General features: G+C 53.2%; 1 protein-coding gene across 2 annotated transcripts in view; it reads right to left on the minus strand.

Annotated features, from left to right (window-relative positions):
• ATP10A (ATPase phospholipid transporting 10A (putative)) overlaps positions 1–23,123 on the minus strand; it is a 183,789-nt gene that overhangs the window by 90,341 nt on the left and 70,325 nt on the right. For both annotated transcript variants that reach the window (XM_043921315.1, XM_043921314.1), the window contains exon 2: positions 16,650–16,854. In XM_043921315.1, the coding sequence (XP_043777250.1) occupies positions 16,650–16,854 (205 nt within the window). The remainder of the gene's footprint in view (positions 1–16,649; positions 16,855–23,123) is intronic.

The following is a 23,123-nucleotide window of genomic DNA, read 5'->3' on the forward strand; positions in this document are numbered from 1 at the left end:
AGCGATCGACCCAAACCCCCTGGGTCACTGAGGGTCACCTGAGATGCCACGCTGGGGGCCTGGCGCACCAGTGGGCACTGGAGCTGGACGGGTCATGCCCAGGGCACAGCTGCCTGCCCATTCCTGTTGCCTCTGCACCCACAGCACTGCAGGCTCCCTGCCCTTTATCACAGAAGGCAGTCTCAGAGCAGGGGCAAGAGGGGCCTCGGAGACCTCAGGGTCCAATGATGCCCACTTCTAAATGGCTTTGGGGAAAGTGACTTGGTGAAGGTCTTGAGAACACGTCATGCTCCCACACCCCACCCGCTGGCGTCACTGACCCCTGAATCTGCAGGTAGAGCCCTAACAGTTCCCAGCACGTGAGGGCAGCATCCTCCCTTCCTCTGTAGAGTAACTGCCAACAGCTGCAATATGTGAAAAACGATTCCTTCTAAAAACTGGGTCTTCCCCTCAGAAGCATGTAGCCCTGCCCTGTGAGGGGTCAGGAGCAGCCCCTGGGATGCTGGTTGTGTCCAACCCTCTCCTGTGCTCTTGAAGCAGGGAGGCAGGGATGCAGGTCTGCATCCCAGACCCGCAGGCCTGGACTCCACGCCGCACCCAGGCCTCCTCAGAGGCCCACACGACCCCTGCCAGCACTCAGCTCTCCAGCTTTCTTCTGCTGCTCCGGACTCACTGAGCCCAGAGCAATGCTTCCCACTTGGGACAGATGTGTTCGGTCTATTATGAGGCTCTTCTGCACACAGAGGCCCACAGGGGCTGTGCCTGCCCCCCTCAGAGGCCTTCCAGGGCAGCCACGGGCAGGGGCAGGAGGGGAGGAGGCCCTGATGCGGCGCCCATCTTGCAGGTGCTGAAACTGAGGCCTGAGAGATCCCATGAGCCCCTTGGGTCACCAGCCAGGAGGTGCAGAACCCAAAGCTTGCTCCCCACAGCGCTCCCTGCGGCCCAGCCTGCCCAGGCCGCCTTCGTGGACCAACCGCCCACAGCATGCTCCTTCCTAGCCCCTCTGAGGACCGTGGCCCCTCCTAAAGCAGGGCTCTCCTCTGAGTCAGAAGACGGGGTGGGGAGAGCCAGCCACCACCCGTCGGGTGAAAAGCTGGCGTGTCAGGAAGACACGCGCTGCTTCACAGGCCACGGAAGGTCAGCGTCACTTCTACTCCATGGACTGAGGGGCTGCCCGCCTCGCCTGTAACTGGGTTTTCCTTAGAGAGTCTTGGGGAACAGGGCAGGCAGGGAGAAGGACAGGACATACGCAGAGAAGCGCAGGCCTGGGGTCGCCCCTGAGGAGGGTGGGGGGCGCTGGGTGGGAGGGTGGGCGGCGCCTCGGCCGCCTCAGTCAGGCCGCAGCCTCCTCGTGTGACCGTGTCCCAGCCACAGCGCAGCTCACTGAGCCTGCCGCCCGGAGGGAGGGGTGCTTTCTGCGTTCATCACGGTGCCCAGCACACCAAGTGCTGCGTCAGTTCCGCTGGCCTGCCCAGGATCCCGTGCTCAAGCAGGCCTCCTGGAGCGAAGTGAGGGACGAGGGTCATGGCCTGGTGAGGGGCACACCCCAAGGATTCCCCCAAAACACCTGGCCACGTTTTCGCCAAAACATCAAAGCAGAACTCCCACCAATCAAACCTTGAGTGGAGCCCCCAGATACAAGCGTGCATGCACACCTCTGTCTCCTGTATCTGTGCATTTGTACAGAGAGACATACAGACAAACACGCCGCGCATTCTGCCCCTGGCTTCTTGGCATCAGCAGTTTCCTTAGCCCGGCTGCTCCACCACAGAGCACATTCTAGTCTGGTATCTGGACAGTGATCAGCTTCCTTCCTGAGGTTCTGGCCGGGGGAGCTGTCCCTTAACTTCACCGCGATGCCCCAAAGTGCCTGCTTCGCCACGGGCTTTCGAGCCGAGCGCCAGGGTGAGGGCTGCAAGGTCACCTGGTTGTGACTCCCACTCCTGCACCGCAGCCGCCGCGCCCAGGGCCGACCTCAGGGGAGAGACGTGACGGACCCGCTGTCGCACCCGGAAGATGCGAGCAGGCCCGCCAGGCACCACTGGGGGAGCGTGGGTCCAGCCCCCGCGGGCCGAGCGCAGGAGCCGCAGAGGCGCAGGAAGGGGCTGCAGGGCCGGCCGTGAGCCAGGACGGGGCCACCCAGCTCCCTGGACCCACCACCTCCTCTTCGAGAGAGGAAGGCAGTGTTCTCATCTCAGGGCCCTGGGAACCTCGGGGAGCACAGAGCAGCCCAGCGCCTCCCCCCAAGCCCAGGCAAGCAGAGTGCTGGGGGTTCTGTGCACCCCCGGGGGGGTCCAGGTCACCAGAGTAGAAAGTGTGGGAAGTGGTTCAATGCTGGCGAAGTGCGCTGTGGAGACCACCGCCCCAGGCACGTCGCTGGCAGAGTTCCCAGTTCTGAGAGCCCCCTTGGAGGGGAGGGGAGTTGCTCTCTTTCAGAGACACGTATTCAGGACAGACCCGACGGGACAGCCTGCGCACATGCACGGAAGGGCCCTGGGTGCCCCCACGGAAGGGACACCTCGTGAGCGGCTGCCTCCCAGCGGGAGTCAGGCCTGGCGCTACAGAAGCTTCAGGCCAGGGTGGCTCTCTGCCCTCAGGAAGGGTCCGCCCAGCGGGCACCGCACGCGCTGGCAGAGACGGCCGGGATGTGGCCGGCCTGGGACTGGGTGCAGCGGGGAGGGGCCGTGACGCTGGGGGCAGAGCGCTCCTCGGGGCCGCGAGAAGGAGGGATGTCCAGGCCGCCTGCTCCTGCCACAGCAACTCAGCACGGACCTTCTCTCCGAAAGGTGCAGTCAGTGGAACAAACAGCTGCCTCTGCTTAGAATAAAAGCAAACGTCTTTTTTTTTTTTGCCTCTCAAGCCACAGGAGTGGAGTCAGAAGCACATGCTCCAAACCCGGCAGAAAGCCCAGCTGGGCCCTGTATGGTGGTGCCACTGTGGGACCCCAGACTCACCTTGCCCAACCCGAGCATGGCCACGCTGCCCCCCAACCCCAACCCAGAGGCTGCACAGAGCGCAGCCCAGGCCTCCTCATCCAGAACCTTCCCCACCACCGCCCGGGCTCCCCGGGGGCGGCCCTGCACCCTGCCTGCCCTCTGCCCGCGCTAAGCCAAGAGGCCGGGCCACGCTGTGTGCCACATGGGAATTTGGGTGCCACAGGGGTCCCCGCGCCTCCCTCGAGAGAATCAGGAGAGGCAGTGACTGAGAGGCTTGGCACACGCTGAGTGCTGGGGGAGAGCGCGCTGGGGGAGAGCCTGCTGGGACCACCACGCAGGGCTGGGCGGGCTCCTCACGGGAAGGGTCACAGCTCTCTGACCACTGACCACTGGCCCCGGTCCCGGGGCCTGCGGGGCCAGCCCAGAATCCCCTGTCCACAGGTAGGCAGGCAGCCGTCATGGACTCCCAGCTTCCCGGGGGCATGCGGTGTGCAGGATGGCGCCCCTCCCTGAATCCAAGTCCCCTCGAGCCTCTGGTCTCTCTGGGGCTTGAGAGGAAAGTCCTACCCGAGCTCCGGGTCCCCACTCCGCAGGCACAACTTCCCTGCGCACCTCGGCCTGCAGAGCCTGCCCGCAGAGTGTCCACGCAGGGTGCCACACTCGGGACCCTGCACGGGGTCTCAAGGGCTGAGGGCGGATATCCCTCAGTCTCGCCCTTGCAGCCTCACAAAGTCTGTCCTCACAAGACTTCCCGCCTGATGGTCAAGGTTCCAGAACGCTCGACCAAAGCCGGATGACTGCAACAGCCGTTTGAAGTTCCTTCCAAAACAAACCTAGACCTGCAGGCCTTTGAAGCTGCCCTTCTTTACCACCCTAAAGGGCTCACATCTAATCACTCTGGCAAGAGAAGCCGCTGAAAAGTCACTCGTCACAAGTACGTGAGAGTAAAGTTTTTCCTTTTTTCTCAGACACAAGACTCACACAAGGATATTTCTGTTTGCGTTAGCATTAGGTGTGTGTGTGCGTACGACAAAGAATGATTTTGAAGCTTAGGCCCAGTTCTAAACTTATGAAAACCCACACAGATGTAGCTCAGAGCCTGCTCTCTGGAAGAAAGAGGAGGATTCCTGGTCATTAGCAAAGGCACACTTTTAGAGGGGGTGATTGGGGGTGGGGGAAGGCATCCAGTCACAGCTGCTAACCTAGCAAGCGGCTCCACTGGAAACCAACAAACTTCTGCCTGACCTCAGCTGGGTGACAACACCCATCAGTCCCACTAGGTCGAATCCCAGTGTCTTCTGCAGCACAGGTTACCCATCGGCACTGCTGGGAACACCCCGGTGTATCTCAATATGGTTTAAACCCAGTTTAGATGTCCAGAGCATGGGTTCATCCACACCTAAACAGGTAACAGTGCAGCTCAGCTCCCCTCCCCTTACAGACAGACCCCCCCCCCCCCGCAAGTTAGACAGGCTGGGGCCTGGGACCCTTTGTTGCAGTGCCTGCACTTGAACAAATGCCTCCTCAAGCTACAAAATATCAAGAAACTGTAAGTTACAAAAATAACTGTGTGCATGCACAGTTGGGACAAATTATGGACAAGATGCAAAAAGACCAAACAAAAAAACAAAAAACCCCACCAATCAACTGCCACACCTAAAGAGCCAGCAGCAAAACACGGGGTTGGGACAAAAGCAGCGCACTGTGCCTGCCCCCTGCACACAGCACCACCACGGGGTGGGCAAACCACCTGTGCTACCGCTTCAGCCTGAACCCTGGACACATCCCCCCCCAACACAGGAACCGACATACTGGGCCCAGCTTGCCCTGCACCCCTCGGGGGTCTGGTGTCTGGCCTCTTTTAATTTCTCTTGACTGGGGAACCGCGATGACCATGCAGAGGTGGATGTGGACCCTGCTCTGTCCTCATGCATGGGGGGCCAGACGCTCAGAAGCACTCTTACCAGTGCAGGAACCTAGCATTGCCTTCCACAGAGGAGCCCACACAGACGGAAGGCTTTATATAACTTCCCCTATAATTCTTGCTGAAATGAGGAACTAGACTCTTTTTTTTAAATAAACCACATTTAATTAATCACAAATTCTTATTGATCTTGCTCTTTAAATATTTCCTAAGTATAACTCATCTTATTCATCTCCACAATTATTGTTCTAATTTTAGGCCATTACCATTTCTTTACTAGATTATTGCAGTATTTCCCTATTGGTTTCCTTGCTTTTTAAAAAAAAAAAAATTATTTTAATTGAAGGCTAATTACTTTACAATAGTGTGGTGGTTTTGCCATACACTGACATGAATCCTCCATGGGTGTACATGTTTTCCCCATCCTGAACCCCCCTCCCACCTCCCTCCCCATCCCATCCCTCAGGGTCATCCCAGGGAACCAGCTTTGAGCGCCCTGTCTCATGCATCAAACCTGGACTGGTGATCGCTTTCACATATGATAATATACATGTTTCAATGCTATTCTCTCAAATCATCCCACCTTTGCCTTCTCTCTCAGAGTCCAAAAGTCTGTTCTTTATATCTGTGTCTCTTTTGCTGTCTTGCATATAAGGTCATCATTACCATCTTTCTAAATTCCATATATATGTGTGTTAATGTGTATGTATTAGTGTTTTTCTTTCTGACTTACTTCACTTTGTATAATAGGCTCCAGTTTCATCCACCTCATTAGAACTCAAATGTTTCTTTTTAATAGCTGAGAAATATTCCATTGTGTATATGTACCACAGCTTTCTTATCCATTTGTCTGCCGATGGACATCTAGGTTGCTTCCATGTCCTGGCTATTGCAAACAGTGCTGCGATGAACATTGGGGTGCACGTGTCTCTTTCAGATCTGGTTTCCTCGGTGTGTATGCCCAGAAGTGGGATTGCTGGGTCATATGGCAGTTCTATTTCCAGTTTTTAAAGGAATCTGCACACTGTTCTCCACAGTGGCTGTATCAGTTTGCATTCCCACCAACAGTGTAAGAGGGCTCCCTTTTCTCCACACCCTCTCCAGCATTTATTGTTTGTAGACTTTTGGATAGCAGCCATTCTGACCGGCATGAGATAGTACTTCATTGTGGTTTTGATTTTCATTTCTCTGATAATGACTGATGTTGAGCATCTTTTCATGTGTTTGTTAGTCATCTGTATGTCTTCTTTGGAGAAGTGTCTGTTTAGTTCCTTGGCCAATTTTTTGATTGGGTCATTTATTTTTCTGGAATTGAGCTGCATGAGCTGCTTCTATATTTTTGAGATTAATTCTTTGTCAGTTGCTTCATTTGCTATTATTTTCTCCCATTCTGAAGACTGTCTTTTCACCTTGCTTATAGTTTCCTTCGTTGTGCAAAAGCTTTTAAGTTTAATTAGGTCCCATTTGTTTATTTTTGCTTTTATTTGAAATGAGGAACTAGACTCTTAAACATTCAGATTCAAAAGGACGCTAACACAAAAAATTGAAATGCTGTGGCAACTGGTCTCATGTTGTGGGAGCAAGGACCTTCCTCTTGTCAGGAGCTCTTCTCAGAAAACAAGGAAAGGGAGAGACCGCAGGCATGACACCCCATCAAGAAACAGACTGCCTCACTGCGCACTGTGCAGAGATGGGGCTGCCTGGGCACCACTGCCTGATGTACTCAGGGAACAGAGATGCCCGACAATCAGACTGAAAATCCTGGCTCCTCAGGAGTAAGCTCCTATAGATCAACACGCTGCTGGAACACTACATTTCAGCCCAGGAAAGAATCTTTTAATCCTCTCCTCAAAGATAGTCAAAAGTGATAACTTGGACATGCTCAGATCATCTTGCTTTATTCTTTGGGACACACACCTTGCACACACACACTCTCAGACACATATACATGCCTACACACACACACACATGCCTACATACACATCCATATTCACTTATGAGGAGGAACTTATGACAACTGGAAATATCTCACATTGCCAGCTCCTGCTGGTAAAGAAATTCCTGCTCCAGAAACATACACACACAGCCTCAAACTTTTTTCAATCACTGATGTAATTCAACTACATTTAGAAAAACTGAAAATAGATTATTTTTTCAATGAAAACACACGAAGAAACTTCCCATTGTACACCACCATAAAGAGAAGAAAAACCTTATAGCTTTAGTTATCGTTTTCCTAGAATAAGAAATAACTACTTCCAACCAAACAAAAAACACAAATTTAAATGAAGACAATGCTGAAGTTTTTATATACTGTAATAAGATCTTTTACGATTAATCCTCCACATAAGCATAATGTTATCAATTTCCTGGCATTCACCTGTTTTCATTAAGATTACAGTGCTTCACTCTCTGTAAAGTCTGCTTTGTTAGACCACAGGTTCAAGTTAAAAAATCCATGGCAAAGTCACCAGGATTAGAAACCAAAGCATCTTATTATACAACCAAATTGACATTCCCCATTAATCAAATACAGTTGATACTGTAAAACATGGCGTGTCTCAGATAATTATATTACCTACCTAACTGAATTGCTTTGAATATCCATACTTGCTAGAACTAAAATTTGAGTCCAAATATAGTTATTCTCAAAATAATTTTTTCTCAAAGTCTTTCCTCTTATCTATTTAATACCCTTTAACAAAAGTATGTGCTTGTTAAATTTGAGAATAAAAATGTCTCACAGTACATATATACAATGGAATATTGCTCAGCCATTAAAAAGAATGAAATAATACCATTTGCAACAACATGGATGGACCCAGAGATTGTCATACTAAGTGAAGTCAGACAGAGAAGGACAAATATCATACAACATCCCTATGTGTGGAATCTAAAAAGAAATGACACAAATCACTCACTTACAAAACAGAAAGGGACTCAGAGAACAAACTTACAGTTGCCAGCATAAAGCATGGGCAGAGAGATAGTTAGGGAGTTTGGGATGGACATGGACACACTGCTCTACTTAAAAGGATAACCAACAAGGACAGCACATGGAATTCCATTCAATGTTATGTGGCAGCCTGTATGGGAGGGGAGTTTGGGGGAGAATGGATACTTGTATATGTATGGCTGAGTTCCCTTCACAGTTCACCTGAAACTATCACAATACTTATCAGCTACAGCCTAATACAAAATAAAAAGTTTTCAAAAAAATAAAAATAAAGCTCAACTTATAGACAAGCATTAAAAAAAAAAAAAGTCCCATAGAATAAATTATGAGCTTAATGACTACACTTCATGGTAAAAGAAAACCATGAATCTTTTTGTTAAGGCTTGATATCAACTGATCCAATTAACACACCCAGCCAGCTGTCTTTGTTTTCCACTTTGATGACAGATGGTTTCCTTCTTCAGTCTCACAGCAAAGAATGTAGCTAATTTGAAGACTACTGGAAAAGCTTAGGAAAAAGAAACTTTGTTGTAAGAACTATATCACAAACCACCTTTTCACCCCTAGTTTTCCTACCATAGAGATAATTTGGGGACCATGTGTAGGTAGAAACAAAAAATATTAATTTTGTTTCCTCATATTTGGAATTTTGGATACCCTCCTCAGCTCTTGAATTTTACCAAGTAGCTTGGGGGAGGACTGCCTCTCCCTCCTAAAGGAGACTCAGCTTTGTCACTGCCTGAGAGAGCCTGGCACCCAATGCTGGTGGGATTTTAGACGCATCTATGTGCATAAGTGGAAGGAAAGCCACATCACTGACTTAGGATTAGGATCCGTCTGGACATCGGGGTTAGGACGGATACATGTATATTTAAGTATGTGTATACTTAAAAAGCACTACTTTTTAAAGTAGTGTTTCTCAGACTTTTTCCAGCCTAGGAAATTCCACACTGATGTCATCAGGAGCACTTGCCAGGCACACATGCACACACATATGCACACACCCACACACGCCTGGGCAGAGCGAACCTGGGCAGGCTCGTGGGCTTAGCTCTTCCTACAGCTCTCGCAATCAGCGCTCCACACTGCAGGAAGCAGATGGCCCCGTGGGTGTGGGCAATGATCCCACAGGTCCATCCAAGAGACAAACCAGAGGAATGTTTTTTCCCAGGAAACTAGTCCACATGAAGTCCCCTCCTGGACAGCCCCTCCCTGATTCCAATATGCCTTCTGTGCCTCGGGGCTCCACCCTCTGCCAAACTCCACCACTGGGCACGTGGGGCCCCGACTGCTGCTTTATCCCCGATAAGTAGCTCTGGTCCACCTCTGCGCGATTTCCTTATTCACCACGAGGGGAAGGAGGTTTGCCTGTTTTGATGGGTGCCAAGAATGGCATTTAACATATAGTAGGTGCTCAGTAAATGTTTGCTAAAAGAATGAAACATCACAAAAGTGAGCCTGTAAAAAAAAAATGATCGCTGTGAAATCATCAGCCTAAGGAATTCCTCGTTTTGCTGAACTGGCTGTGCAAATATCACAGATGCAGTTGCATGGGGAGGACTGCAAGACCTGGATGAACGTGCGAGATGGAGGGACAGATGCCCAGAACAGATGGGGCTAGAGCAGCCCATGCGGCCAGACCCAGGGGCGCCAGACTCTCCCGAGGCAAGCGGCGGAGGAGCGGGCCTTGGTAGAATCTCCTGACTTCTCGTTCTGTTTCTTGTCTATAAAAACGTACAACATCATTACCTCACAATTTATATTTAAAAATATGATTTGGAAATGTTTGCACCACTATGAAAGGGAGAGGCACAGTAAGGTCTGACTCCCAGGAAGCTGGAACATGTGAGTTGCTGGGACAGCTCATGGTCAGCCTTGGAGTCCCTTTTATTTCGTGGATAATGCTAATTTGACAGTTTGACCCAAACTTCTTTTTTTTTCATTTTTGGTTTGCAGGATCTTAGTTCCCTAACCAGGGACTGAACCACCGGGCTCTCTGCAGTGAAAGCATGGAGTCCTAACCACAAGGGAGCTTCCATGACCCCAACATTAAACCAAATGTTTATTTTGAAGTGCCAATACCTACACTTCGTTCTCCAGAGCTGAGATGCCTGGGTGGCTGGAGGTGTCTGAGCGCTCTGTCCTTTGACCCGGGGATCTGGGCAGGCCACATGTGCACCCTGCCTCACTGCCATCATGCTGGGCCTCCAGCCTCTGAATTCTGTACGATTTGGCGAACACTCTTCAGTAAATACAATGTTGTGTCCACCTATGAGACATCATCTGACCTGTGTCACTGCCTAAAACACTCCCTGGCTCCCAGACCGTCCCATCCTCGCCTTCAGAATGCGGTTCACGGCCTCTTTCTGGAGGCCTCCTCGGCCTTCTGGAAGGCCCTTTCCCAGCCAGTCCCCTCAAGGGCATCTCCTCACTGCTCAGTGTCGAGCATCTGCTGGCGAGCAGGCCTGGGTCCTCTCGGGGCCAGGCCCACCGCCTTAAATGCCCAGACCCTACAGTGTGTGGACCACTTCCCTCTTTCTGTGTCCTTCCTGGCAAACAAGCTCTGCATAAACTACTTCAGAAACTGGAAAGGGTGGGAAGAGGAGCCACTCTCTCATCGTCAGTGAGGATGGGGGAGGCGCCAGCCATCCACTCAGTGCACTTGTCCTCCAGGACTCTCAGCTCGGGGGACCAGGGCCCGAGCCCGCTCTGCTGCCCCCTGCACCCCGCCCTGAGCCCCTCTCATGCACAGGCCTGGGACCCCCAGGACTGCTGTCCAGAAAGTCACCTGTGGCAGTCGTTCACGGCAGCAGCAGGAGTCACACACAGAGGGGGGCATCCCCAGCACCCGACTCCAGCAGCACTTGCCCTGGCATCGTGAAGTCATCATGCCCAGCACCTCTCAGCGGATGGCACCTGCCCCGCATCTCAAAGTCACCATGCCCAGCACCTCAGTGATGGTACCTGCCCCAGCATCCCAAAGGCATAATGCCCAGCACCTCTCAGTGGATGGCACCTGCCCTGGCATCCCAAAGGCATCATGCCCAGCACCTCTCAGCGATGGCACCTGCCCCAGCATCCCAAAGTCACCATGCCCAACACCTCTCAGTGGAAGGCTTCCCTAGCCCCGTGAGGGCTGACCCCCTGGGACAGCCCTCAGTAGCTTTCCTACTATCCCACGAGGGACAGCCACGAACTTGGCCAGGAGAACAAGGCTCAGCTTCAAGGCCTCTTCCCTGGACGCTGTCTCAGCCCCAGGCCACTGGCTATTCTGTCAGCCCTTCTGCATTCTGGGGAGTCACTTTACTTCTTACTATGCAACCCCCATGGGGAATTCTTTCTTTACATCAAACTTGCCCTAAATCAGGTGTGGTTTCTGCCTCCTCACTAGACCTTGGTGGATGCACCCAGACCCTGCATGATTGTCAAGGCCCTCTCTTATTTTTCACCTAAGTTTTTCAAATAGCTCTAATTTAAACTCCCCTAGGGGCCTCCACTTCTAACTGAGCTGTCATCAATGTGGGACTGGATTACTGTGTATTGGACAGGAATACGCTTTTCACCTGCCTGAGATGCCAGCTGACTCCATCCATGAAAACCTCACCTCAATACACAGGACTGAAATGTTCCTGGCATTGTAGTGTTACAGCTGAACCTTGGTTTTCCAAATGTCAGGTTTCCATGGGGCAGTTCATATATTTCAGAATAATATTGTATAAAGAAAAATTCAGGTACCAGAAAAATGCCTCTGGACATTAGGAAAGGAAGAGGAGAAAAAAACAGAAAGGAGAAGAAACACACTAATAATAGGGACTAGAGTGTGCATATTGTGAATCTGGGTGCTAATAAAGAAACTTTTTTTTTTTTTTTTTAATATATCAAAATGGTTCAGGTTCCTAATTTTGGCCGTTTTGATCAGGTTACGGCTCAGCTCCACTAGCCTCCTCAGGAACACACAAGTCCTATGCAGGTAGGTCAAGGATGCATCTGTCTGTGGCCATCCTGGAATTTCAACATCCAATCCATCTTACAAATTACACATTTGTACAAAGCACCAGCGAGCAGTAAGGTGTTCCAGCTTTCGTTTGGGAAAAAAGTGGGTTGAGGAGGCTTTTAGATATTACCGGGTTTAGCAGCTGAACAAACCAGATGATAGGAAGCAAGAAAGTCACTCGGGAGAGCTGACCAAAAAGATGCACCTACCTGGCTCTGCCCCTCTTGCCATCCAAACAGATCCATTCTGCTCTCCCGTTCTGCAGTTTTACCAGATCATCCCACAGTGTCTGAGCTTTCATCCATTAGATACTCAGGTGCGTCTGTTTATGTTACACACACCTTCTGCACACACTGGCTGCTCTGCCAGGATGGAGCTGGAGGCTGTGTGGTCACTGCCTCCCTCCAATCCAAGCCCATCCTTGCTGACCTCAGGGGTGGTTACCATGCTGGGCTGGACCCTGGAGAGGGCTGGGGAACTGCAGGCTTTGGGGACCTGGGTTAGGCCCGGGAGTCAGGTGGCCTCAGAGCAGAGGAACAGGGGGCCTGGGGGAATGCGGGGCAGGGGAAGCTTGGCCTGCGCACTTACTACCAAACCCTGGAGCACGATCAATGCGGAAGCTAAAACATACTGGACAGGCCAGTGCTGGGCCCCGAGAGTCCCCAGCGAGCCCTGCCATCAACTCCTCTGACCTGGGAGGAGACAATCCCTCTTTAAAAAATACCATTTTTAATGTTTATGTATGCTTTGCCTCATTGTAAGAAAGATCTAAAGCAACTTACAAAACCATGCTTGGCACAAAAGGAGCCTGAAACAAGGAAATCAGGGCGGTGGATGGAAGCAATGGCACAACGGTCCAGACATGGTGAGGAAGTCAGGGTCCACAGGAGGTGAGCGAGCGCCAGGCTCAGAAAGTCCCGCCACCAGGGCCAGCGGGGGCCCCAGGGTGTGGAAGGCCGTCTGGCCCTTTGCAAGTGTATTGAGGTGGGCACAGCTACCAAGGGCAAACGGCCCGGACACTCACAGCGGAAGCCAGGGATGCCCCCCAGCCACCCTGCACGATGAACACTGCACCGCAGATACCAACAGTGTCCCAGGGACACCCCAGGCTATAAAAGAAGCCAGCTGCTCCAGAACCCCTCAGTGCTGACTCTAAGGCCTGGCTCCCCTGTAGGAGCTCACAAAGACGGGGCAACAACAGAGGAAGAGACAAGCCCCCCCACGCCCCACAGTGGCGGCCTTCCTGAAACGCAGGGGCGCATCATCTCAGGCGCTTCTTAAACCTTCCTTCCTTGAAGGCAAGGCCCACATGCACAGACAGGCAGCGCGGTGTCAGAACAAGGGCCGCCGTTGATCCTGATCACGCTCCCTGCCGGCCCTTGGGGTCGGCACCCTGTCTCCTCTGCACAGAGCTGGGGGCCGACAGACAAGGGAGCCTCCTGAAGGCTGAGTTTTCAGCCACCAGCTACTGGTGGGTACCAGGGCTGGGCCCGGCCCCCTGTCCTACCTCTCAGTCCTCACAGGCCTAGCATTTCTGAGCTGGACTGACGTTCCTCCCAGATAGGATCCAGTCAAGAGACGTTGACGCAGATGGACCCGGGTGGATTCGGGTGAACCCAGACACACCCCTGAGGACAGGAATTCCTAAAGCTACATGCTGCGGCCAGGTCACTACTTCTGCTGTGTCAGAACAAGAGCAACAGGAGGATGAGCGCCAACAGTCGGCCAGGCCCAAGTGTCCCCGGTGACCTGAAGGCCACGCCAAGTCTGAGAAGTGGACAGTGAACCCAGAGTCACAGAGCCAGCCTGCTCCCCGCCCCCAGGTAGTCAGGGCTCCCGCGGGCGGTGGGCGGCTGATCCTGGGCCCCACCCCAGGCGTAGACCTGCTCTCTCAGGAAGTGAAGGCTCAGGCCCTCGGCCCCACCCCAGGCGTGGACCTGCTCTCACAGGAAGCCAAGGCTCAGACCCTGGGCCCCACCCCAGGCACGGACCTGCTCTCACAGGAAGCCAAGGCTCAGACCCTCAGCCCCACCCCAGGCGCGGACCTGCTCTCACAGGAAGCCAAGGCTCAGACCCTCAGCCCCACCCCAGGCGCGGACCTGCTCTCACAGGAAGCCAAGGCTCAGACCCTGGGCCCCACCCCAGGCACGGACCTGCTCTCACAGGAAGCCAAGGCTCAGACCCTCAGCCCCACCCCAGGCGTGTACCTGTTCTCACAGGAAGTGAAGGCTCAGGCCCTCGGCCCCACCCCAGGCGCGGACCTGCTCTCACAGGAAGTGAAGGCTCAGGCCCTCAGCCCCACCCCAGGCGTGGACCTGTTCTCACAGGAAGCCAAGGCTTAGACCCTCAGCCCCACCCCAGGCGTGGACCTGCTCTCACAGGAAGCCAAGGCTCAGACCCTGGGCCACACCCCAGGCGCGGACCTGTTCTCACAGGAAGTGAAGGCTCAGGCCCTCAGCCCCACCCCAGGCGTGGACCTGTTCTCACAGGAAGCCAAGGCTCAGACCCTGGGCCGCACCCCAGGCGCGGACCTGCTCTCACAGGAAGTGAAGGCTCAGGCCCTCGGCCCCACCCCAGGCGCGGACCTGCTCTCACAGGAAGTGAAGGCTCAGGCCCTCAGCCCCACCCCAGGCGTGGACCTGTTCTCACAGGAAGCCAAGGCTTAGACCCTCAGCCCCACCCCAGGCGTGGACCTGCTCTCACAGGAAGCCAAGGCTCAGACCCTCGGCCACACCCCAGGCGCGGACCTGTTCTCACAGGAAGTGAAGGCTCAGGCCCTCAGCCCCACCCCAGGCGTGGACCTGTTCTCACAGGAAGCCAAGGCTCAGACCCTGGGCCGCACCCCAGGCGCGGACCTGCTCTCACAGGAAGTGAAGGCTCAGGCCCTCGGCCCCACCCCAGGCGTGGGCCTGTTCTCACAGGAAGCCAAGGCTCAGACCCTGGGCCGCACCCCAGGCGCGGACCTGCTCTCACAGGAAGCCAAGGCTCAGGCCCTCGGCCCCACCCCAGGCGCGGACCTGCTCTCACAGGAAGTGAAGGCTCAGGCCCTCAGTCCCACCCCAGGCGTGGACCTGCTCTCACAGGAAGCCAAGGCTCAGACCCTGGGCCCCATCCCAGGCGTGGACCTGCTCTCACAGGAAGCCAAGGCTTAGACCCTCAGCCCCACCCCAGGCGTGGACCTGCTCTCACAGGAAGCCAAGGCTCAGACCCTGGGCCACACCCCAGGCGCGGACCTGCTCTCACAGGAAGTGAAGGCTCAGGCCCTCAGCCCCACCCCAGGCGTGGACCTGTTCTCACAGGAAGCCAAGGCTCAGACCCTGGGCCGCACCCCAGGCGCGGACCTGCTCTCACAGGAAGTGAAGGCTCAGGCCCTCGGCCCCACCCCAGGCGTGGGCCTGTTCTCACAGGAAGCCAAGGCTCAGACCCTGGGCCGCACCCCAGGCGCGGACCTGCTCTCACAGGAAGCCAAGGCTCAGGCCCTCGGCCCCACCCCAGGCGCGGACCTGCTCTCACAGGAAGTGAAGGCTCAGGCCCTCAGTCCCACCCCAGGCGTGGACCTGCTCTCACAGGAAGCCAAGGCTCAGACCCTGGGCCCCATCCCAGGCGTGGACCTGCTCTCACAGGAAGCCAAGGCTTAGACCCTCAGCCCCACCCCAGGCGTGGACCTGCTCTCACAGGAAGCCAAGGCTCAGACCCTGGGCCACACCCCAGGCGCGGACCTGTTCTCACAGGAAGTGAAGGCTCAGGCCCTCGGCCTTACCCCAGAGGCGGAGCTGCTCTCACAGGAATCCAAGGCTCAGACCCTGGGCCCCACCCCAGAGGCGGAGCTGCTCTCACAGGAAGTGAAGGCTCAGGCCCTCAGTCCCACCCCAGGCGTGGACCTGCTCTCACAGGAAGCCAAGGCTCAGGCCCTCGGCCCCACCCCAGGCGCGGACCTGCTCTCACAGGAAGTGAAGGCTCAGGCCCTCAGTCCCACCCCAGGCGTGGACCTGCTCTCACAGGAAGCCAAGGCTCAGACCCTGGGCCCCATCCCAGGCGTGGACCTGCTCTCACAGGAAGCCAAGGCTTAGACCCTCAGCCCCACCCCAGGCGTGGACCTGCTCTCACAGGAAGCCAAGGCTCAGACCCTGGGCCCCACCCCAGGCGCGGACCTGTTCTCACAGGAAGTGAAGGCTCAGGCCCTCAGCCCCACCCCAGGCGTGGACCTGTTCTCACAGGAAGCCAAGGCTCAGACCCTGGGCCGCACCCCAGGCGCGGACCTGCTCTCACAGGAAGTGAAGGCTCAGGCCCTCGGCCCCACCCCAGGCGTGGGCCTGTTCTCACAGGAAGCCAAGGCTCAGACCCTGGGCCGCACCCCAGGCGCGGACCTGCTCTCACAGGAAGCCAAGGCTCAGGCCCTCGGCCCCACCCCAGGCGCGGACCTGCTCTCACAGGAAGTGAAGGCTCAGGCCCTCAGTCCCACCCCAGGCGTGGACCTGCTCTCACAGGAAGCCAAGGCTCAGACCCTGGGCCCCATCCCAGGCGTGGACCTGCTCTCACAGGAAGCCAAGGCTTAGACCCTCAGCCCCACCCCAGGCGTGGACCTGCTCTCACAGGAAGCCAAGGCTCAGACCCTGGGCCACACCCCAGGCGCGGACCTGTTCTCACAGGAAGTGAAGGCTCAGGCCCTCGGCCTTACCCCAGAGGCGGAGCTGCTCTCACAGGAATCCAAGGCTCAGACCCTGGGCCCCACCCCAGAGGCGGAGCTGCTCTCACAGGAAGTGAATGCGCCCAGAGGCATGGAGGCCCGTGCAGGAGACACGGCAGCACAAGGTTCCCAGGACGCGCCAGGTCACTTACGAGCTCAGAGAAGCCTCGGACCACCTGGCGCCGCTTCAGGTTGGTCTCCCCGTCCAGGTTGGCCGTCTCGATGTGGCACAGCCCATCGGGGTCGCTGGAGGACAGCAGCAGGATGTCTGCGGGGATGGTCTCATTGCAGCGGAGGCGCACGAAGTCTCCCACGCGGATCTCTTTCCAGAACCGGTTCACGTACTGCTTCTCCTCCCTGTTAAAGACACGGCCGTTAACAGGGCTGGCGGAGCTCAACTGAGGCCTCATCTGGGTGGCGGGCACACGCAGCTCGGTGAACACTCTGTGCTACCCTCTGGCATGTGGAAAATTTCCATAATAAAAAGTGCTGAGGACCCCCTGCTGGCACAGCAGGTAAGAATCCTCCTGCCAGTGCTGGGAACACGGGTTCAATCCCTGGTCCAAGAAGATTCCACATGCCACAGAGCAACCTAGGCCAGTGCGCCATGACCGAGTTTTCTGTGCTCTACAGGAAGTCCATGTACCGCAATGAAGAACACCTCCCCTTCCCGCAGAGGCAACTACAGAAAGTCTACACACAGCAACAAAGACCCAGGGCGACCAAAAATTATTTATTTTGAAAAGAGAAGCATTTAAAAAGAAGATTCCTGAAGGCTACATCCAGTGTAACTCCAATTACATAAAATATCTAGAACAGGCATCTATGGCAATAGAATATGGATTCATGGTTGCCACCGTCTATGGGTTAGGGAGATGAGAAGTTATTTACTGGGTACAGGTTTCCATTTGGGGTGATTAAAACATTCTGGAACTAGGTAGTGGTCATGGTTGCACAACTCTGAACACACAAAATGCCACTGAATTGTTCACTTTAAAATGATTAAACTAGGGACTTCCCTGGTAGTCCAGTGGTTAGGACTCAGCACTTCCCCTGCAGAGGCTGCATGTTCAGTCCATGGTCAAGGAACTGGGATCCCACTGCCATTACCTGGTCAAAATTAATTACTTAATTAAAAAAATAAAATGACTAAATTTTCCACTTCTAGGTATGTACCTCTAAAGAATTAAAATCAGGGACTTGTATAGATATTTGCCTACCCACATTCATAGCAGCATTATTCCCTGTAGCATAAAGATAGAAACAACCCAAATGCCCAACAATAGATGAAGAGATGAGCAAAAATCCACATGAAGTGAAGTGAAGAAAAAGTCATTCAGTCCTGTCCGACTCTTTGTGACCCCACAGACTATACAACCCATGGAATTCTCCAGGCCAGAATACTGGAGTGAGTAGCCTTTCCTTCTCCAGGGAATCTTCCAAACCCAGGGATTGAACCCAGGTCTCCCACATTGCAGGCGGATTTACCAACTGAGCCACAAAGGAGTATAGTGGAATATTATTCAGCCATGAAAAGGAAGGAAATTCTGACTCATTACAAAATGGATGAACTCGGAGGTCATTATGCCAAGTGAAATAAGTCAGTCACGAAAGGACAACTATTACACAATCTCACTTTTGTGAGGTCCCGACACCAGACAAAGTCACAGAGACAGATAGTAGAATCTCTGCACCATCTGCATTATGGAGCTCCCACAAACGGATCCTCCCCATGTCACTCAAGATGAACTGGATAATCACTCAGAACACTGCCACCACAGTCAGCTTTCAGCATCTGTTAGTTATCACTGGTTACCAAATACCAGGATGAAAACATTATGTGTATATTTCTGCTTAGATTTTTCACTCTGGAAAATTAAGCTCATTAATCCTACAAAGGACATTTTAAGAGTTTGTTGGAGGCAGTCTTGTTCACATTTATAAATAAGCAGGGAACCAAGACTCTATCTCAAGATGTCATTCTACATGAGGAAACTGCATCAAAAAACCCTCTGGGCTATATTGTCAGGAAAATAAAGAGCCCTAAAACACATTCCACTTGCACCCTCACTCTCTCACTGGCCCCCATCTCATAACGTGACCTTCCTCAGCTGAGCTCCCAGAGACCAATTCAGCAGTGAGTCTGGGTCTCACCCGACTCCTGAACTCTGGTGACCAGTCCTGAGTGTCAGACTTCTGTTTTATTCTGAGGGCACCTATGGCAAATGTCCAGGGGCTCCTAGCATCAGCTGACCCAGGTGCTGAAAACTAAAGAAGCTGTTGTAAAGCTTCTGTTTTCTTGCATTCCTCTAATTCATGAGCACAGTCGTTTGGTTGCTACAGAGCCAACAAAGACAAATTAGACACAACTTTGTCCTCAAAACTAAATGCAAGGCGTACACGCAAATATTAAAAGAGGAAGAGAGGTAATGTAATTTTATTAAACATGGTGTGTATTCAAATAATACTTGACCAGCTTATCTAAATTGTAAGATATTATTTTGCAATTTATGAAACTCATTTCTTGTTATTTTTTGTACATGTTTGTTACTTGTTCTTAATGGCTTTTACTTTTGGAAACATGACTTTGTTGAAATAAAAAAAAGTAAAAACCAAATGCAAGACCAAAGCACTAGACAGCGCCCCCTGGGGGTTGTGGCCTGCAGTCCCTCCAAGGCCAGGAGGCTGTTCAGATGAGCGTCCCCCAGCTGGACAGTCCGCTGGCCCGCCCAAGGGCACTGCTCGCTCGCTGTCACAGTCTGACCGCCTTCCAATGGACTGAGAGATGAAACATCACCTAACTGTTCCTGTTTTCTCTTCTGAAGGTCAGACTTTGACTTTCTACCATTAGAAACATTCTAACATTAGCTCCTTGGTATTTCTTCCTCCTCAGGACCCTTTGTCGGCTACCCACAGAAGGCACAGAGGCAGCTGAAGGGCCTGTGTCCTTCCCTGGAGAAAGTATCCAGAAGCTACGTCCCTGTGCTGTCCCTGAGCCAACAGTACACTCTCAGCAAGCTGGGCAGCCTAGGGTGACAGCAGCTGCCGGGAGACCGGGTCCCTGCCCTGGGGATGGCGGGGGTGGGACCACCAGCGGGGGGAGGCGGGGCAGGACCCCGTTCGGCTCAGTTTATCTTCACCGGACTCCATTTACAGAACTCATCAAACATGAAGTCAGTGTCCATCTGCCTTGAAATCTTAGAACAGTAGCTTGCCCACTCCAGCAGAGCACATCTTTAAAACAGCAACTTCTCAAAGTTACTGTGGAGGCTCTGAGTTTGGAGAAGCCCTCACCACCCCTGCCCTGGAAACAGCAATGGTGAGACCTCTGCCCATCCTGGCAGGAGCGGCCCCCACACCCCCAGGCACGAACGCAAGGCGAGTGGCAGCAGGCCACTCTGGGCCTGAAGGAGAGAGGCCCTGCAGCTCACAGGGACCCGGGAAACCCAGGCTCAGGAGGCACCTGGGGCCGAACACGGCACAGAGCCCCTTCTCCTCGGCAGACCAAGACTCCTCGTGCAAGCCCCACAGCCCCGCCGACTGCTCCAGCGGGAGCTCCAGCACCAAGCCTGCACCCCACGCTGACCCGGTTAACATCCCTGCCTGTGCCACTCTTACTCCTTTTCATTATAGGTATATCATGTAGTAACATACACTGTATATTGTATATACCATGTTACATATTACACGTGTACATCTACACATATATAACAGATACAATACATATAACATACATATTATGTGTAACTAGCCCCAGTATCTCTATTTGGACATGCAGTCGTTAAAAGAAGTGACTGAGTCTAAATGAGGTCACAGGGCGGGGCCGCAGTCCAACACTGAGCACTTCTAAAAGGGGGCAATACTAGGGATGCGTGTGCGGGGGACCACATGAGCACATGGAGAGACCACTGTGGGCAAGCCAAGGAGAGGCCTCGGTCCTGTAAGCACCTTATCTGGGACATCCAGCTCCAGACAGAACAAGAATAAAATTTGGTGTGTGAGCCGCCCCGTCTGTGTGCTGTCACAGCAGCGCAAGCCGACGAGCACCTGACAACGTCCATTCCCTGACTCCTGCTGGGGGGCCCCCAGCCGGGAGAGCAGGAGGGGGGGCAGCAGGGGCCAGGGGACTCCGGGAGTCGCCCCGGGAGCCTCCTGCACAGGCTCGCGCCCCACAGACCCCTCTGTGCACAGAAGCACCACAGGGAAGACAGAAATGAACCCCAGTGATACGGCCTCCTAAGAGCACTGATGCCAGAAGCAGCAGCTAAATGCTTTAGGACCGGCTTCTGTTTCCTCACATCACAGTGGATGCTGTCTAGGCTGGACAGGACACGCAACCACCCTTCTGTACAGGAAAAGTCTCACTAGTGTACACCACCCATGGGCGCCCTGCAAACTCCTGAATTCTAACCTCCACCAGGCAGGCACCTGTACTCTGCCAGGGGCCAGGGGATCCACTCGAGACACAAGGTTTAGACACTATGCATCTGCTTGTGAAGTGAAAGTCAAGTCACTCAGTCATGTCTGACTCTTTGTGACCACATGGACTGTAGCCTACCAGGCTTCTACATCCATGGGATTTTCCAGGCAAGAGTACCCTTTAACAAGTGGCCCCCCGTGCAGTGTGCCCGATGATACTCCTTCTGAGTACAGGGGCTGCCTCGTCTGCTGGCAGGATTCTGAGACGACCCCCAGCCCTGGTGGATGTGCCCTGCTGGTCCTCCCGAGTCAGCTGGGGCACCGCAGGAGTCACTCCTGCACGTGCAGTGAAGGTGCCCCATCAGTGGGCTACAAGCTCATGAGCAGGGAGGCTGTCAAGTGGGCCTGTCAGAACCACAGGAGCCCTGTACACTGGACCTCAAGCAGAGATGGTGAGTCAGACACGAAACTGCAGCAAGCAGTGGAGGGGCCACATGGCCAGAGCCAGAGGGGCACTGGCGTTCAGCCAGCAAGAGCAGGGGCCAGGCCGACCAGCATCTGAGCAAAACTCCACCAAGGATCTAGCGAGCCTGGAGGAGGACCAGGACTCAGACGAGATGTGGACCAACACCAGGACCGCAGCAGGCGAGGTCCAGGGCAGAGCACCTGGGCAGCACGCGCCTGCATCCTGCTCCCGGAAACTCTAACAGCACACAGCGGCGTTGTCTCCAGTTGCTGGGTTTATAGTAACTCGTCACACAGCAGGAGAAAGCTAATGCAGACAATCCCCTTCTTCTGCACAGAAGCAGGAGCTGGAGACGGCTCCCTGCCCGGGGGCACAGTCCTCGCAGGGTGCAGCCAACCAGAAAACCACACTGAGCTTCAGAATATGCATATCTGAGAAAAAGACGGAGCTGCCAGGGGAGCCCAGCTGAGAAAAAGACTATCTCACAGGAAAAGAATGCAGAGCAAGACTGCTTAAAATCCAACCACAGTGGAAGGAGCCCAACAGAGTGTATGCATAACACATCAAAATGTGGGGAAACCTGAAAACATGTAGTCCACATCATCCCATTACAAACCCGAGGTGGGACCCTCCATGGGAATGACAACCACCCTTCCGATCTGCTGAGTGCCTTGCTCAGGTGTCCTGAGGGGTCTGCCCCCAAGGGTTCAAGAGTTCAAGGGCCACTGGTGGGAAACAGTGTGATTCTTCTGAGATGGGGCAGGGAGTTGGGGCAGGGGACCGAGCTGAAAGGGGGCCTGAGTCTTCGAGGGACGCACTGCTGCTGGTTTTTCTGCACCAAAGCCCTCAACTCTTGGCCTCTTATTTGCTCAGCTGTTAAGTGAAAGTGTTAAATAATTTCCAAGATCTGTTCTATGATTAGCTTTCCTCTTCTGGGAAAATCAGTTAACCCTGTTTATTATTAGACCTGCTGAGCTTTGCAGTTCTTATCTGAGCCTTTTTTGTGCAAAACAGTACAAAGCAGGGGTGAAGAAATAAGGAAATATTAAAGTGACTAGCGACAAATTTTATTTAAAGACAAGCAGTAAACAAAATTTGAAACTTACTTCATCATTTTTGATCTGTTGTTTAGGCTGATAATCTATTTATTTGTACTAGTTGTGTTTTTAAGGTTACTAAGAAAGTAATTCCAATAAGAGGAGATAACTGAGTTACAGGATTTACAGGAATTATTTTAAGCAGTTGAAAAGCATGTTTTTGCCTGAAGATGATTTGTTACTTTCATGTAGCTCTTGGTATTCAAGGACTCCTGCTCAGAAACATTCTGTTAATGATTTATGCTTTGAAATGTATCAGAACTCCAGTTCAGCCTCACTCATGGCCCCTCTCCAGTTGTGGTCCTGTCTCTGCAATGGCTAAGGTTTTTCAACAGCGTATTTATAAATCTCTTCAACTGTAATGTGCAAAACAAATCTGACTCCATAGTAGATTTGTTTCTTTAACTTTTGTATTCTATTGCTTTTGCTTCAAGTTAACCACTAAACAGACGTTGCCTGTAAGCTTAAATGATAAATAATGGCCCACCTCTGGAAACCCTGCTTCCCAGATAGTGAGCATTAAGCTAAAATACCTTTGTTTAGCTCACAGGAAACATCCTGACTAGGCGCACCTGTGAATGACTGCAAGGAGAAAGAGACAAACACTTCCCCTCCAGAGGCTGACCGGGACCAGGAAATGTTTG

The sequence above is a fragment of the Cervus elaphus genome, chromosome 13, assembly GCF_910594005.1.
Source record: "Cervus elaphus chromosome 13, mCerEla1.1, whole genome shotgun sequence".
Classification (NCBI taxonomy): Eukaryota; Metazoa; Chordata; class Mammalia; order Artiodactyla; family Cervidae; genus Cervus; species Cervus elaphus.